This window comes from Anomalospiza imberbis, chromosome 12, assembly GCF_031753505.1.
Source record: "Anomalospiza imberbis isolate Cuckoo-Finch-1a 21T00152 chromosome 12, ASM3175350v1, whole genome shotgun sequence".
Lineage (NCBI taxonomy): Eukaryota > Metazoa > Chordata > Aves > Passeriformes > Viduidae > Anomalospiza > Anomalospiza imberbis.
In genome coordinates this window covers 11,983,935-12,000,808 of record NC_089692.1, presented here as the reverse complement: position 1 = coordinate 12,000,808, position 16,874 = coordinate 11,983,935, and the positions used below count along the sequence as shown (strand labels likewise).

General features: G+C 40.2%; 1 protein-coding gene and 1 long non-coding RNA gene across 7 annotated transcripts in view; one reads left to right on the top strand and one right to left on the bottom strand.

Annotated features, from left to right (window-relative positions):
- Nucleotides 1-6,738, top strand: part of ESRP2 (epithelial splicing regulatory protein 2) — a 42,923-nt gene extending 36,185 nt beyond the window's left edge. For 4 of the 6 annotated variants that reach the window (XM_068202767.1, XM_068202764.1, XM_068202766.1 and 1 more), the window contains exon 16: nucleotides 5,382-6,738. In XM_068202767.1, coding sequence (XP_068058868.1) covers nucleotides 5,382-5,540 — 159 coding nt within the window. In that variant the 3' untranslated portion in view covers nucleotides 5,541-6,738. Of the gene's footprint in view, nucleotides 1-2,407; nucleotides 2,520-5,381 lie in introns of all 6 variants that reach the window. The other 2 variants (XM_068202770.1, XM_068202769.1) reach the window with 1 other exon arrangement.
- A 9,149-nt stretch (nucleotides 6,739-15,887) lies between these two features.
- Nucleotides 15,888-16,534, bottom strand: LOC137480973 (uncharacterized). Its single transcript, XR_011003224.1, has 2 exons — nucleotides 16,387-16,534; nucleotides 15,888-16,118 (listed from the first exon to the last, which is right to left on the bottom strand). It is a non-coding gene; the product is annotated as an uncharacterized lncRNA (long non-coding RNA).
- Between the last annotated feature and the right edge of the window lie 340 nt (nucleotides 16,535-16,874).

Below are 16,874 nucleotides of genomic sequence, written 5' to 3'. Positions count from 1 at the left end.
TAGCTAGACTTTTTTCCAGAGTCTGAGAGTTCCCTTTGGGAACTGTTCTGTGATAAATTTTGTGGGCAGTTTGGGCAAGAATTGCAGCTGCCTTAAGTAGCCATTTTGCCTATGATGTTTTATCATTTGCTCCTGTTTTTTCCCAGTTGGAGTGTGTCTAAATATACTTCCCAGTTTCAATGCTGGGTTTGTTTTTTTTTTTTTAGCAGTGGGTTATTTTCTCTAGATTGCTTTGTATGTGCTGTTTTTAGACTGAGCTTTGAATATTCACTGTAGGAACTGCAAAAATGAAATGGAAATCAATGATTTACTGGTTAGTGACCTGGTTAAATCTGTGCACAGTCTGTGAGGGGAAGACAGTCCCATATTTCTCTCAGCAAGAGAAGAACAAAGAAATAAAATAGGTTGAAGAAAAAGCAAATTCAAGGAGGAACTATAGTGTATTACATCTTTATTAACCAGTTTACCCTTGGTTTGGTCCTGTGTGGTTGGGTGTTCTTGTTTTGTTCTTATTGGTTCTGAAATGCAGACAGAATCAGAAAGATTCACAATCATGTGCTTACTCAGGCAAGTTAGGGTAGTTTTCATTTTATTTGAAGAATTTACTGTTCTATAGCTTCTGTTTTAATTGCATGCAGTCTCTTACATATCCTTATGATTAGATGGAACTTCTATTTCTAGGTGTTTTCATTAATTTATTTTTCTTCTTTCTTTCTCACTTTCTTTAGGTGTTTGCCTAAGCTCTGGCAACTCTGTACAGGATATTTTTCCAACTTTCATATTTTCTACATTGTTTATTCCATTCCAAGTGTAACTTATTAAATACTGTCCCTTACAAGAGTAAGACTGTAGAACTTTGCCTATTGTACATCTACTGATAATCTAAAGTATGTACTATCTTGAGACATTCCTTCCAAAGAGTAAACTTACATTTTGTAGATTTGTTTCAAGGGCAGGTCTGGGAACTCATAAATCTAATATTTGCACGGTCTGGTTGCCCTGGCAGAGACTATCTAGAAAATACTTCTTATATTTGTCTTTTACTTAATGGCATGGGTTTAGTTGTGGCTAGAATTCAGTAGTAAAATTCTGGGGGGTTCTTTTCTTTTGTGTTCTCTGGGCTCTTGGTTATTGTTTTCTGTGAAAGGTGTGTACAAGATGGTTGGTGTTTTTCTTTTCAACTTCCCTTTGGATGGATACGTGTTCTGTATGCCCAAATATAATGCCCTTTTCTCCCTAAGCTGGCAGGAGACTTTTTGTGTCATAGAAATATCAAAGGGAAGGCAGCACAGTGCATATACATTGTGTGCATTTGGCAATCATCTAAAGCCTTAGTGCAAAACCATTAGCATTAGTCTGTCTGGGGGAGACAGGAAACTCTTCTAGACACTGAAAAAATATTCTACAACTCAGGTTATGATAAACACTCTTGTCTTCTGGATTACAGGAACCACTCAAGTAGTCTTTGCAGCATGTTTAAGAATGCTCAGTCCCTTTCCAGGATATGTGATTTGGAAAGATTATGTACTAAGAACAACGTTTCATATTCTCCAAGATGTATTTTCTGACTATATGTGTCATATTTGTACCAGGCCAGTAGTATGAGTGATCACTGTTCATATTCAGGATCTCAAATAATTCTTAGATCTGATTCATATGTGAGTTTTTTGTTCTAATTTGTTGGTGTGACTGTTCTGTACAGTCACTATTTTTATTTTAATATATTACTTCTACAAATCTGTCATGATGCAGTTACACTGTGTAGTTTATTTCATTTTCCAATGTAGAAATACACTGCACTAGCATAAATGCTATTTTACCTTGTGAATGCATTCATGCTGGGGCATTGATTTTCTTTCATTACATTGGTGTAGTCTATGGAATACATTTATTATCTGCAGCTCAAGTGTTTGTCACCCTACTCTAGAGAAGCTGCCCTTCATTTCCATGAGTGCATAAAAGACCTGACTGAGATCCATACAATTATTCTGATCCCCCACCTCAGTGTGCAGGCTGGAAGATGCTCATCTGTCCCAGTGAGAGCCATCACTGGGTTTGTGATTGTGCTGATGAAAATTTGAGTTTGGTTACCTGGTGCTGCCATCTCATGAGTAGAAGGAAAAAAGGAGCACTTCATGGTCTGAGCTATTTCCCTTCCTTGATAAGGAGCACTTCAAATACACAGTTTAGAAGATTCCCCACAAGCATTTACTTTATTTCTACAACCAGCAATACAACTAATGTATTTTTTATCTTACATCAAAGTAGTTTCTGTCCAATTCAGTGTCTCCTGCCAGTTGTTATAGCTGATGCTCTTAATTGTGGTTGCAAATGATGGTCTGTGTGGCTTGCTGTGCCAGAGTGTTCCTTCTCTTGCTGATTGTCCCATGTCACACTTGTACTGTAGTATGCACCTGATGACTACAATGGCCTAATTCAGCTGAGCGATCAAGCCAGGAGTGTGTTACAAGCACCGAAAGAGTGGGTCTGTTTGTAACTCTTTGTAACTTCTGAAGAAGGTAAGATGTGACTGGCAGAGCCTGGCTCTCCAGAGGTGAATGGGAAGGGAAAGAAGGGCTTGGTGCTACAGAGATCTTTGCTTGTGGCTTTCCCCCTTAGTAAGCTTGCATTGGGATCCTGGTGTTAGTCTTCCTGCTTCAAAAATCAACTAACCCAAGGATGTGGGCTGCCTGTGATCTGTAGCTGATGGGGCAGCAGTGGTGGAGGTAGTGTGATTGCCTGGTTGTGCTCAGATGGTGTGTTCAACTTCCAGAAGGGTTTGTTAATGCTTGTATCTCATGTGAACATTTCGGTCCAATATTTTCCTTTTAGTAGAGTGGTAGAAGATGATTTTTTTCCCCTCCTGATATTTCTAGAAAGCACACACAAATATGTGTGTGAAAACCCCCAGACCTCTGGCTGTGTCTTTTCTGTACCATATAACTGGCTAGAGATTAATATTCTTGATCTCCCCAATGCAATGTGAACTATTACATCAGTTTTTCCAGAAGAGGTTTTTTGGATATAGTGACTTTCTAATGCAACCAACTAGATTTGCTAACAGTAAATTTCCCTGCATCTTTGGCACTTACACATAATTCTTAGAGAAATTTTGTTATGGCCTATGTGGAGTATGTGATACCACAATACTACTGTATTCCATTCAAAATGTTACTGATTAGTTAGTACATTTTCTTTTTCCTTAAGAAAAAAACAGAACAACCTTTCAGTTTAAAAATGGCAATCACATACTGTGCCTTGAGAGAATTACTTTCACAGACAAATGTACTTTCAGTAACAACCATCAACTCAGTTGTTTTCAAATTAGTTTTTTTCTCGTGTTGGATCTGTAGGGAGCAGATGGACTGCATGGTCTGGTGATTAACTGGAAAACCAGATCAGCAGTTGGTTTCTACGAAGTATGACATGGAAACAGTCTGACTAATTCGTGGAGTAGCTCAGTCTGAATTCTAAGTGGTACAAAGTAGTATTATACAGGTACCACTGTTAGAGAATTAAAAAAAAAAAAATCCAGGAAAAAGATTTGTGTGAATCTTAATCTAATTTTAAAGCACACACGTACATACAGAAAATCTATTTCTCTGGAATTATCTATAAATAAGAACTTAAACCCAGTATGTCTTAAAATGAAACTGAAGGGGGGTTCATTTAGCTGTATTAATTATGTTGCTTGCAGAATGTGTAGACTTCTCTGCTAGCTTTCTATGCAGCTCTTATAACATGAATTTCCAGATCCCTACATTGGTATTACACCAATACTGCTATTTAAACTATGTTTTTTAAAGCTCTCCTCTGTGCTCAGAGTGTTCCATGTGTGTTTTCAGCTGCCTCTGAGCTGAAATATTAAAGTTCTATTCTAGACTGATGGTAAATTAGTTGATCCCATATGGATGAACAGCAAAGAGCTGGTTTAGAGCAGAGCATCTTTTAGCTTAGATTTGCAGCTCAACTCAAGTTGTGTACAGCTTTCTCTTTGAGAGAGGGTTACTCTGAAATAAACCAAGATGCTTCCAAACTAGAAGTGGGCTTTAGAGATGATGTTTTTTATCTGTTTTTTGATTTCTTTCTGCATGCTATTTCTTGACTAACTTTAGTCCTCTGAAAAGAAATGATAGAAAGTTTGTACTAACTGTTTTATGCATGCTTTTGGGTTTCAAAGTGTGCTGTTGCTTGTATTTTAAGAATATTTTTACTGCCTGCTCAGTGTTTGGGTGAGTGAGGCTCTGGCATGCACTTGATATATTTTCATATGTTTGAATGTAAAGGTGATGTATGATATGATACATGAATGAAATGGTATTGGTAGTAACTGAGAAGTCTGCTGTTTCTGTAGTATAGCAGACACACACAAGTTTTACAGAAATGAAACACTTAAATATTTTAACCTTTTATAAACTCAAGAGAACATCTGTCACATGAACTTAACTTGAATTAATATTCATAAAACTGGTTGGTTTTCCAGCATTGCTTTTGTCTGATGCTGTTTTTCAAAAAAACTAACCTAGTATGCTAAGCTTTTGATCCTTCAGTCTCTCATTTTGAAACTTCGCTGAGATTCATTTCTATCCAACAACCAAGAGTTCCAAACTCAGCTTGGAAGAATTTCCTGCATCTTATGGAAAATGGATGGGGTACAATAGGACTAACTGTAATGTCTGCTTTGAACTCAGCAATTTGGAACTGTCTTTTAAGACTTTGAGAGGGCAAATGCCCTCAAAAGTAAATCAACTCCAATGACTAAATAATCTCATCTGCTAACCTGATTTTTCTTAGCCATATTAAAATTACAATAAATATTTATTAAATTCAGTTTTGCACCAAATTTTACTTAATTTTTCTGAAAAATCTTCCTTGCACTCTATACCTGTGTTGAGTTCAGGTCATTCTCCCAACACAGAACTCATACAGCTCTTTTATATTTTGCATGTGTGTTGGGGTTTTTTTAACTTTGTGTGTGAGTATTGACATGCCTTAATAGCCTTTATCACTTGGTCTGTAGTCCACATAGTACAAGAATTATTCATGCCTGGATTTCTTGCTCCATTCACCTCCTATTAACATCTAACTCTCTCTTTTTATCAATCTTTAATCTCAATTGCTTCTCTAGCAAAATTTTTGCGCAGAATTATGTCTACGCTAAAAGCTGAATTTCCTTTAATCTTTGATTCATTCTCCTTCCCATTGTTAGCATCAAGAATATTTTTACCATGGACACAGGAGTGGAGTGAGTCAGATGCACTAAAAAATGCACCAGCATTAAAAACTGCATCTGCATTTCCAGGTTTTTTCTCTGGTCTTAATAGGTTTGTTTGTTTTTTGTTTTTTGTTTTTTTTTTTTTTTTTTTCTTGTACCATTGCAGCTCCAAGCAGATTCCATCCTCATGCTTTACAACTTTAGTGGCCAGCCCAGTGGCGAGGCGTTGGTGACTTTTCCAAGCCTGGATCTAGCTAAGCAAGCAGTGGCTGAGAGAAATGGACAGCTCCTGGGGAGCCGCTGTGTACAATTGTACCTGGTCTAACTGAACACTCTGGAGGATGAGGAAAGGATGTTGCACTCAACACCGTGCCTTTTGCAAAATAAGAAGTCTTCCCTTGCCACCCAGGCAGCAACAAATGTGCCTTTTCAGCATAACATGTTGGAATGCAGCATGGTGCATGTCCTTTTTAATTTGAAAAATGGCGTCTCCTATGCCAAAGATAAAACCAAAACCAAAAATTGTGCAGTTAATTTACTTAATTTCTAATGTGCCTGTGTAAAAAGAAGCAAAGCCACTCATGGCATGCAGTTAATTCTGAAGACAGTCCAGTATCACTTCAGCTACTGCAGCCACGGGAGAAACTTACTCAGTAGCATTTGAAGTGGAAAACGATGCTTGAGTCATTCAGATTATTTTGTGTTTAGTTTTTAAGAGTTTACACTTGACAGAGTGTCTCATTCTTGTAGAGTTTAAATGCCTTTAGAAAGGTCTTTTGGAATGCATGGCTTACCCAGTTCAAAGCGTAGATCATATTGATTTTTTTGTTTTGTTCTTGGCTGGAAAATATCAGGATGCTGGATCCTGAACCAATTGTGCTTTTTCATGTTTTCATTAGACATTGTTTTGCAAAAGCCATATTTGACCTTCTTACCAGTGTACTGCTGCCAATGTGTAAAACAAAAAAATAAAACCGACAGCAAAACCAGAAAAATCCTCTCTTCCCACCCTGCCCCCAATTTTTAATCTCTACAGGACAAAAATGGCACATAAACCTGAGTACTAATAAGTTATATTTTTTTATTTAAGCATAATAGCTTTCAGATACTGTATTAAAGATTTTGCTCTAGTTTATGTGCATGCAATTTGTTTACATCTTTAAACTACTTTATTTGTATATTATGAAACAGCAAGATATGTTGAAATCTGAATTCTCTAGTGCATGCTTTTTTTTCCCCGTGTGTATATACATAAGCTAGAAGTACTTTTACGTCATGTAGCACGTGTTTAAAAAAAGACATCTGCTGTAGAAGCACTAAATGACTTTGTTTTTACTGTGCCTTACTTCTAAATCATTCCAAGTGCAATACAAGCAGAGCAAAATGTAATGAATTCTGTTGTTGACATGTTCATGGATGTCTGAATTGATCTTTTTTTGTTAGTGTACAATTTTAGTTGTACTTTAAAGAACTGAATGATGTATGCTTCTTTATATTACAATAAAAGAGATGCTTACAATGTGCATTGCCTTTTGAAAGTAACTTATGCTTTGCTTAGATGTATTTTCACAGAGCATCAGTCTTTGATAAATACCCTTACACACTTTTCTCCTAGATTTAGATGAGCGCTTGTACTTTGTGACATCTCTGATTTTTGGGGGGTTGTGTTTTTTTGGTTTTTTTGTTTGTTTGTTTGTTTTTGTTTGTTTTGGGTTTTGGTTTTGTGGGGGTTTTTTGTTTCATTTTGGTTTTGTTTTTTTGCATGTTCTAGTAAGCCAGAAATTTGTATGATGCATGTTTATCTCCTAGAGCTACACATTTTAGGCAACATGATGTAACTGTTTACATGCTTAGTGTTCTCTTTCTGTTGCCAGAGGAAACAAAGTATTGAACTTGAAATTGCATTCCTGTTTGCATTTAATTGACCTGACGGGTCACTCGCTTATCTGTGCAACCCAAAATGCTACATTTAAGTCAAGATAGAGCCAATCTGCCTTTTTGTACTGAAAATGGGAGGAAATCATATCAAGATAAGGTGTGTTTCTCTCTAGTCAGACACATCTCATGCCAGATACCATTTAATCATCAAAACCTCCCAAATTAAATTTTAGCACAATCAGGTGGAACTGGAGGGAAGGTTTTTTTTTATTTGTTTTGGTTTGGTTTTTTTTTTTTTTTTAATGGGAGTGTTTACACTAACCTGTTTCCAATATTCACCTTGGTGAAGTCTACCAAAAAATCTAACTTTTAAAGTAATTTGAATAGTATAAATGATTGCACAATAGTAATTAACATGCTCGTTGTGCCTTGGAGGAAAATTTGGTAGCTGTGTAGTCCATTTTATTACACACAGTCTGCCACAGTCTAGCTGGTCACAGCTTTGCAGGCAGTTGAAACATTCTCATTTTTCCTGTTATAAAACCTGTATGGGACCTGTGGGTTTCTGCTTCCTTGGCAAGCTGAGGCAGGGCTGGAAGGGAGAACCCCAGCCACATCAGCCGCGATTCAGATGCCACTCTCTCGTCTCATTTAACACCTTTATGGCTCAGTTGGCAGCGATCACAGGTCTGCTTTGGAGTGCAGTCCCATGCCCATGTCCCAAACTGCAAACAGGCTCTGCCACGGGCAGAATCTGCACCTTCCCCTTCATCACCCACTGCTGTTTTATTCCTTGTTTAGCGTGACATGGTGGAAACCAGCTCTAGAAAGTGAACCTGCGGATGTTCCAGGCTGTATGCTTTTGTGTGTGAAACTGAACATGTGGAACATGGGACCAGAGTATAATTTTTAGCAATTACTAGTGTAAAATGACTGCAAGGGCAGTGACAGCATTTTGGGTAGACCAGAGCTCTCCAGGTGGGGCTGATAAGAGACCAGACCTGAGGATGCTCTTCCTCTGAACTTTGACTTTCTTGCTCATATTGAAAACTGGGGTCTTGTCTTAAAAAAAAGGGGAACGCTAGAAAACGAAGCGCTGCTGGCATAGGGCGGTGGCTGGGGCAGGAATCCATCAGGATGACAGGATATTCCGAGTCGGGAAGGACCCACAGAGACCATCAAATCCAGCCGTAAGTGGATGACCCGCCCGGGATCGAGCCCCAGGCCTCGGCGCCGCGCTCTGCCCGGGGCTGATCCCGTGAGGGGACGGTCCCGGCCGGGCCCCCGCGGCATCGGACTCCGCCGGCCGGCCCTTGTGCTGCCCTCCGGCTCGCTAAAAGCGGTACGGCCGAGCCGGAGCTCTTCGGTTCTGCCGGGTTCGGCTCCAGAGCCGGGGGGCCGGGCTGGGCCCGCACTCGGCGTTTGAAGCTTTCCGGCGCTGCCCGGCACCGAGCCCGGCCGGGGCTGCCCGCAGGCTTTGTGCCTCGGCTCCGGCGGCTGCGCCGGGCCCCCAGGTGAGGCAGCGATCTCGGGGCAGTTCAGCCGTGCCCACGCTGAGCCCTCAGCCTCACCCCTGAGCTGCAGCAGCCGCGGGCAGCGTCCCTTGGGAGCTGCTCACCTGGAACTGTGCTGCAGACGCTCTATAGCTGTGGGCTGGCTTCAAGTCCAAGAGCTCTCCTTCACAAATGGAAGAGAAATACTTGCATCACACTTGTTTGAACGATGGCTTCCATCACTGGAGAAGGCTGGGAGCTTGGGGTAAGCCCTAAGTGTTTTGTGTTCTTTGATAAATGCATTTTCTCTTTGTGATTGAAGTTTTAGGCTGTGCTGTGCTGCAAAGCCTTATCAGAGGAATTGCTGTCTTTAAATGCATGTAGCTTAATAGAAAAATTAAAAAAGCGTTAAGCTTTAACTGTTTCACCAAAGAAGAAATGAAGTTCCGTAAAGAACTCTGATTTGACTGTCACTGTTGTTAAAGGAAGGCTCCTCATACTCAGCTACAAAACTCGATTATCAAAATTGGCAAAGTCCTTCACCATTTGTGCTGCCATGCTGTGTAACTACAGAACAGAATTACCATTGGTTGTATTTCTTCTCCAATTTCACACTTCTGAGAGGGCTGGTTTCGAGATGATTCATTAGTCATTTCTGCTCCCACTCTCCTGAGACTGGTAATTTTACCTGGAGATTATTTCTGTGTCTATCCCACGGGATATTCCTGCCCACCTTAGAGAGAAGATAGCTTATTCTTGTTAATACTTGTTGGAGGTGAGACTGAAGAGTTTGAAATGGCCATTCCCTGTTTCAGTCATTGCAGCTGTGCATCCTGATCAGGTGTTTCTTCTTAGGATTTCTTCATTTGCAGAGCAGGCTTGCTGAAGACAGGCTTATAAGTTTTGCTTGTTTATGTGAACTGAGATATTTTCAACAAATATTTTATTAGTGAAATTCAATTGCTAAATTTTTTTAAAGAATGAAAGCTTTTTGGCTTCTTCATTTCTGAAATAGTATTTGTTCTACTTTAGTCAGTTAAAATGAACTGCTGATGAAGGCTGACAGTTTAACCTCCTGGGTCCTGTCTTATATAGAGCTGTATTTGACAAAATCTGTTATAATATGTTTTGAGTCTATCACTGGAAGTGTCTTCTAAAAGCTGATTGCATCTAAGGAAAACTTGAAATATTCTAAAGCAGAAAATTCTTGATGTGCCAAGGTTTGCCTGTAGTCAACTTAAAATTTTGCCTTTCTATATCTACTTGTTATAAAGCTTTTGAAAAAGAACAGGTGAGGGCTACTGTGTTATTTAGCTGGATATGCAGCTGAAATGTAAATATTCAAATAAAGATGACAGCATGTTAATTTAGACTTGCTAATTGCAGGGGTTTTTTTATTGCTATGTTATAATCGTTTTTACTTTAAATACATTTTTAAAATAGCTGTTGTTTGTGGCTTCCTGTGTGCTTGCTGATAATATAAAGTTGAGTTTAAATGAAATGCCTTCCCTTCTGTAAACATTACTAAGGCGCTGCTCTAATTTTGCCGATGCAATGTTAGCTGTGTCTTTGGGAGAATGTCTTTTGCTGCCAGTAGATGTCCCCTTTCCACCGGGGCTCGCAAGGAAGGGGCTTGAAACAGCAGCTTTGGAGCCGGGAACTCCCTGTCAGCAACTGCGGCAGGAGCTCCAGTGTCCGGGAATACTCTGGGCTCTGTTAGCCTTAAAGTCGGAGGTCATTTTGCTGCTCATAAAATTGTTGACTTAAGTTGGTTGTGTTGTTTTTTCGTTTGGTTTTTTTTTTTTTTTTTTTTTTTTTTTTTTTTTGTTGGTTTTTTTTTTCCAAATTTGTCCTTGTTTTTCTATTATAAATGTTTTCTCCGAGTTCATTGATTCTCAGTACGGTTGCTTTGAAATGTACAAACTGATTTCAAATTGTGAAAATCACAGTTGTATCTGGCCGAATTTAGTCGGGAAAAAAAATTAACTTTTGAAAACTGGTCTACAAAAAGAAAAGTTTTTAATGTTTTGTATTAGATCTTGAGCTGTTCCAGCACTTGCCACATTTTGGGACTGCCTATTTTTTTCAAGGGAAATTGAAAAGTGGGGCAGTGTGGTGGGGTTTATATCCGTAGTTCCACTATTTAGAAAAAGGAACAAATTCTCTCACCCACAACCCTTAACCCTCAAACACGGGAGTCGTCTTTGTAAATTTCTGTTGCATTAAACAGGGCCTTCTTCTGCTCCTAGACCTTCTAGGACCGTCTCTCATTGAGCTATAACTGCAAATAAGAAGAACATGTGTTTCATTTGGGAAAGCAGCTTTTACCATAGACCTGATGAAGGTGCAATTGTTCTGGTTTATCCCAATGTCCTGTACTGGTCCCTACCTCCCAGCTTGGCTGTTACAACATTGTAACTATTAAAGGGTTGTTTTGTTGTTGCTATTTGGTTTTAATCATTCCTTGTTATCAGCACTTTATCTCCTGCTTGCTGGAGGTAGGGGAAAAGTTAATGTGATGCTGGCATGCATCACCTGTGTGTGTATATTCCCCTCTAAAATAACTTGAGTTGTTTGAATATCATGCAAATGTAACTTTTAAAATTTGTATTAATGTGCAAAAATATTCAAAATCTTTACTCCGGGTTTGTTTGAAATAATAATACTTAAAAGTATGCAAGAGCAAAATGAAGGAAATATTGTTCTATTTCTTCTTACTACTGTCCACAAGAATAGGTGAGAGGTGGAAGGAAACAACAGAATAACCGAGGAGAGGAAAAATGATGTATTTTGGGGAGGGGGAGTCTTACTGGCATTTTCTGTAAGAAGCTCCAAAAAGCTGAGGTTGTTTGTTGGAAAAATCTGTTGTGTGCAATGGAATAGCATTAGAATTTAGCTGTCTTTGCTGCATTGAATAAAAGCTGTTGGGTTTGTCAGGAAGAGTAAGATTTTTTCCTGCTGTTTTCTGAACTAATTCAGTGTTGGGGATCTCTCTGGGACTGCTTTCAGTAGGGATGGGAGGCACAAAAAGTTCTGCTGTGGGAGAAGTTCAAAGGTGTGGTGGAACTGCATGGTGCAAAGGCTGGCAAGGAACAGGTCCTTCCTCCTCCCTGGTCAGGGCTTGAGGGGTTCAAGTGAGGAAAGGACAGTCTGAGCTTTATCTGGAGTGTAGCATTTGTCACTAGACTTAGTCCAAGGAATTCTTGGTTAAACATACCCTGAAAATGTGGGACTCATTCCCATTGGATTAGGTGTGCCTTTCTTTTGTTTGATGCAATGCAGTCCTTGTGCAATTGTGAACTTTACTGTGAAAATCCACACAAGCTACACTAAATATTAATTGTAGCAATAGCATTAAATTAAAATGTCCTTGAAAAGGTATGGACTTTTTGGAGGATTTTTTTGTTTTGTTTCAGGATGTGTTTGTTTGGTTGGTTATTTTGTTTTGTTTTTTGAAAAGCAATGCAAAAACTTAGAAAACCCATCAATTTTGCTTAGTTTTTACTGACAAGAAATCTGTGTCTGAGAATATAAACTGTCAGATTGCTTACAGTGCCGTGTATTTCGTGTGTGTGTGTTAAATTGTTCTAAAATGTTTTATCAAAAGTCAGGTACATCATATTCCTGATGGGATCTGGAGCACAGGTTGGATGATGATCTGCAGGCCATAAGGAGATTTGTCCTAGAGCTGGGGTTATACCTGGCAGTGCTCATGACAGTAATAGACTTGTGAGGAGGAGAAGGCCTATAAGGATGGCAGGCTCCATATTTTCAATGAAATGTGGCGGCTTCTTGTCTGTAAAATCAATCTTTTTGTTCAGCTAAAAGATATTGGTAACTGATAACAGTGTGTCAGTGGTTTTATTTAAAGTGACCTGATCTTACCTTGTAAAAAGTAATCCCCCAGAAAAGAAAGGATTCCAAATTTTCAGGTTTTGGAGACTCTATTGGAGATAATTTGGGGAAGAAAGAAAATTGTAAGCCATGGACCTAGGCACTGATATTACATCCCAGAGAGTGTGCTAACAACAGGGGAGACTGTGAATGCAGTGAAGGCAATATTTTGGGTTTGTGGCTTGTTTGTACTTTTTAAAATTCTGTTAACTGGCACTAGGTTCCACCAGTGGTTCCCTTTCAGACACTGCTACTCTGGCAAAACAGCACCATGCTGCTGCAGTGCGGGAACTCACTGCACAGCCTGGAGACCTTCCAGCTACAGAGCAAGTTCAGCGGGGGATATTGCAGCTTCCAGAGGGTTTGCAATGACCAGGATAATGACTCTTGTAATGGTTTAGGAGGTGGGATGATTTTCTGACCTGTTTTGAACAGGACAAGCAGGTTGCAAATGTGCTGAGGAGGCAGCATCAGCCCACACTGCCGGTGGGCTGGGATGAGCCGGTGGCAAAGGACAGCAGTGCTGGCAGACTGCTCTTGGGGTAACTCTGGGAAGCCACAAGCATAAAAATCAGTCAAAGTGCGTTGTAGATTGAGGTAAAGCGGCTTTGAGCTGGGCAGGTCCAGAACCGCCGGCAGCCCGGGCTCAGCTGAGTGCAGCTCCGTGGGGCCAGCAGGAATGCGGCTCCCAGCACAGCTCTGCTCATGTTGCTGTTCTCAGCAACTGTACTCACAACTGATTATAACTTATCGACTCTAGACTTTTTTGAGACAATTAGGATAAACCAAAGTGGGGGAAAGAAAGGGTTGCTGGATACAATTGCAGTTTGTTCACTGCATGTCTGTCATTGGGCATAAATGATGTTTAGCCTCTAGATACAGAATAGGAAATTGGATTTGAAATCAGAAGAAAGAGCCAAGGAACAGTTTTTCTTATGCCAGCACCTCAGTTTTTATTGCTTTAAACAAGGCTTAGTAAGGGGGAACATGCAGTATTTGTGTGGATGTCACTGTAAAAACTTTGAGGAATAAGCTAGTAATGAAGAAGACATGCCTGGCCCTTGGAGGCCTTGAATTTGTAACTCTGGAATTTGAGTCAGAAGTCCTTCAGAAGAGCTATTACAGAAATAGAGTAACTTTTGAATTCCATTTAGCAAGCCCATCATCTCTCTTAAGAAATTCTTCTCATTCCTATGTATTGTTCTTGATATCAGAAATATTCAGTTTCATATTTGCTTCAGATAAAAAAATTGTGAAGTATACAGGGAACAAAATGGTTGCTCTTTAGGAGACTATGCCACTGAAAATTGAACTCCAGAAACTCTTTGTGTAAGGCAACTTGCATTTTTTCCTGAATGCTCAAAACCACTGCCATCCCCACCCCCACTTGAATAGTTTATTCTATTGTTCAGTGTACCCAGGAAAAATAACCCTGTGGTTTATAATTCATTTTTATTTTTTACCCACATAAACCATAGGGTGTTTTTTAAATTTTAGTGTTAAAAGCAGTCCATCGTGTGCTCCCCCAAATCAGCAGTGGAACACTGAAACCCAAGAGATGAGTGTTCAGTACCTTTGTGAGTACCCTCGGAACACACAGTGCTTTGCAGATCCCTGTTTAGATGGTGGTGTGAGACAGCAGCTGTGCAGAATGGTAGCTGCTGTGACAATCCCCCTCACTGGAGAGGATCAGAGAATACCAGTGACCCTCTCTTTCCTAAATGGGTTCTGCTGTTGTGCTTTAGGAATTACATAAAGACATTTCATGCTTGCTGCCCTTCAATGACTCCAAACCGGATAGATGTTTTTCAGGAATGGCAAACAAAACCTAAGATCTCAGCCTCACTTCTCCACCAGTGGTGAGGTTTGTAAATAGATAGCCATCAGCAATATGGAAAGCAACCCAAACTACTAGCTGTCACTGTGGTGGCTCTGTAGTGCTAGAAGCAGTAAAGTGTGGCAGGCTTGTTTTGGGGTTTTTAGATACGAAAATGAAAGTGGCAATTTTTAGTAAGGATGACATAATGTAAGTGTGAAAGGAAAGCTTTTGTCCTGCCTTGTGATGCTCATGAGCAGCTGCTCAGGTTGTGCTTCCAGAACACCTTTGTGGCATGGCCTAGGCTGTGCTCCACATTCAAGGGTCTCACACAGGTCTGGTTTTTGTGTATTCATTCCCTCTCCAGAATATGCCCTGTTCAGTGGGGTGGGCTCTGTGTAAGCTCTGCACAGGGGGGTATCTGCTGGGAGTTCTCTTGAACCTGTCCCTGCATGGCTGCACACACAGGCTGGGTCAGCAACGTGCCCAGAGCAGCAGCCCAGGTTTGCTCTGATATGCCCCAAGTATAGATTTTGTTTGTGGAATGAGCTCATCTGGTTTTGGTCACATTTGAGTACATTTGAAGCATGATGTTAATATTTAGTCTAAAATTATCTTTGTTTTCCACATAGTATCTCAACAGTGAATAAGATCAGCAACTTGTGATTTTTTTTTAACTCACCCCTTCCCCTCACATAAATTTTTCACTCTGAGGCACAAAGAAAGTTTTTTGAAGTATTTTATTGTGAACACAGTAAATGCAGTTCACTTCAGGCCAATAATCAAACCACACACACAGCCTTTTGTCTCAAGTCTATTAAAGTATTAAAGATAATGTTCTCTTGATAATGCTTCATGATGGGAAACCATTCCACTCTTTCAAAAGTGCCTTTACATTTATCTTACTGCAGCGTTCCCTAAAAGATTGCTAATGTGGAGCTTTATAAATAATCCTTTCTGCACTGCTGTAAAAGTAATTTAATGGACATTTCTGGGAGGACAGGCCGATGGGAAGGTATTTATAGGAAGTACCAAAGGGTGCCTGACAAAGTGAGGTGGATGGTTTGGTTTTAACGGGAGCTGGGAGCGGAGCTCGGTGTGGATGCTGTGCGGGGTGAGCACACTCTGTGCCTCCTGTTCCCAGCCCACCCAGCCTGTTCTGAGAACAGCTCAGCTCTGCAAGCCTTGTAAACATTGCTCCAGCTGTGTGAAGCCACTGGAGTGACTGCAGTTGTTGCTGGAAGGCCAACCAAGGCCAGCCTTAATTATGCAGACAAAAAAGAGAAAATAATTTAAATGCTCCCAACACTGAGCAAACAACAAAGATTTCCTCTTAACCCTGCTATAGCAGGAACACCTTTTCTCTGAAGGACATGTTTTTTTATTTCCAAAATGGCTCCCCTGCCTGAAAGCCTTCACTGAATCATCAGTCCTACCTGGCCATGCCTCTGAATCCAGCCTCTTTTGCCAGGTTTCTTCTTTCTTACAAAGGAGATTTTTCTGTGGAAAACTCTGCACTGCTTTTAGAAAATAAGTCTATAGAGGGTTGATTTGATTTGATTCTTCTCACTTCATTTTTTCGAGACATCCAGTGTGGGATACCTGGAATCTGTTCTGTAAGAATTAATGCTGCCTTTCTTAAATACACCTTCATGTGTCCTTTTCTTTAGTTTTGCATCTCTTTTGTGGAAAGCACCAGTTGTGCAATACTGGCTTTCTGGTAGTACCTTTAGTGGCAGGGGCAGATGGAGACTTCCTGGGCAGTTGTGCATGGCTGGTGTTGGAAGCAATTGTTTTGTGTGGTTTAGATGCCTCTCTACTGCTGTCAGAACAAGAGAGGGATATCAGATTAATTGTTTATATATAAATTATTCATTACTTTTAAATTAATAAAACTAGAAGCCTGTGTTAAAAATTTCTAGGGTTCATCAACCACCATCTGTTAGTTAAGTGAATGTGATGTTGGGGCATAAATAAGGCATTAGGTGAACCCAAGTATCTTTTCATAACAGCAGAATTTTGGAGCTGGGTAGGAGGACTTTAAATTTGAAATAATAGGAACAGAATGGAGTGAGATAACACTCTCTAACCAAGAGCTGGCAGGAGGCATTGCTGCCACTGCAGATGTGAGTTGCAGATAAGAAAAGGCCCTGAACAGCTCTGTCCTGCCCCCTCCCCACGTTTTCTTCCTCTGGGAGTACAGGGAGGGCTTGGGGTCTGGGTGTGAGTGCACCACCCAAACCCACCTGATCTTAACTGGGAACTGGAACTTCTCCTCCTAAGTGGAATCTGATATGGACTCATTAAGTAGCATGGAGGGGGAAAGAACCAATGCAGCTTAAAAGTCCTTTGGTTTCAGGCTGACTTTAGATGGTGAATTTTTCTGGGAGTTTTTCAGGGAGGGAAATTGCTGATAAAACTGTGAATTGTTGAAAGTTTGAGTTATGGGAAAGATCGGTGATGGAACAGCTCATGATCAATGTTTGCAAAGACTGGGACTAAAAGGTGCACTTTGCAACCAATAAGACTCTAAAATGCTTTCTATATGTGACCTGAAATGTCAACCAAAACATATAGT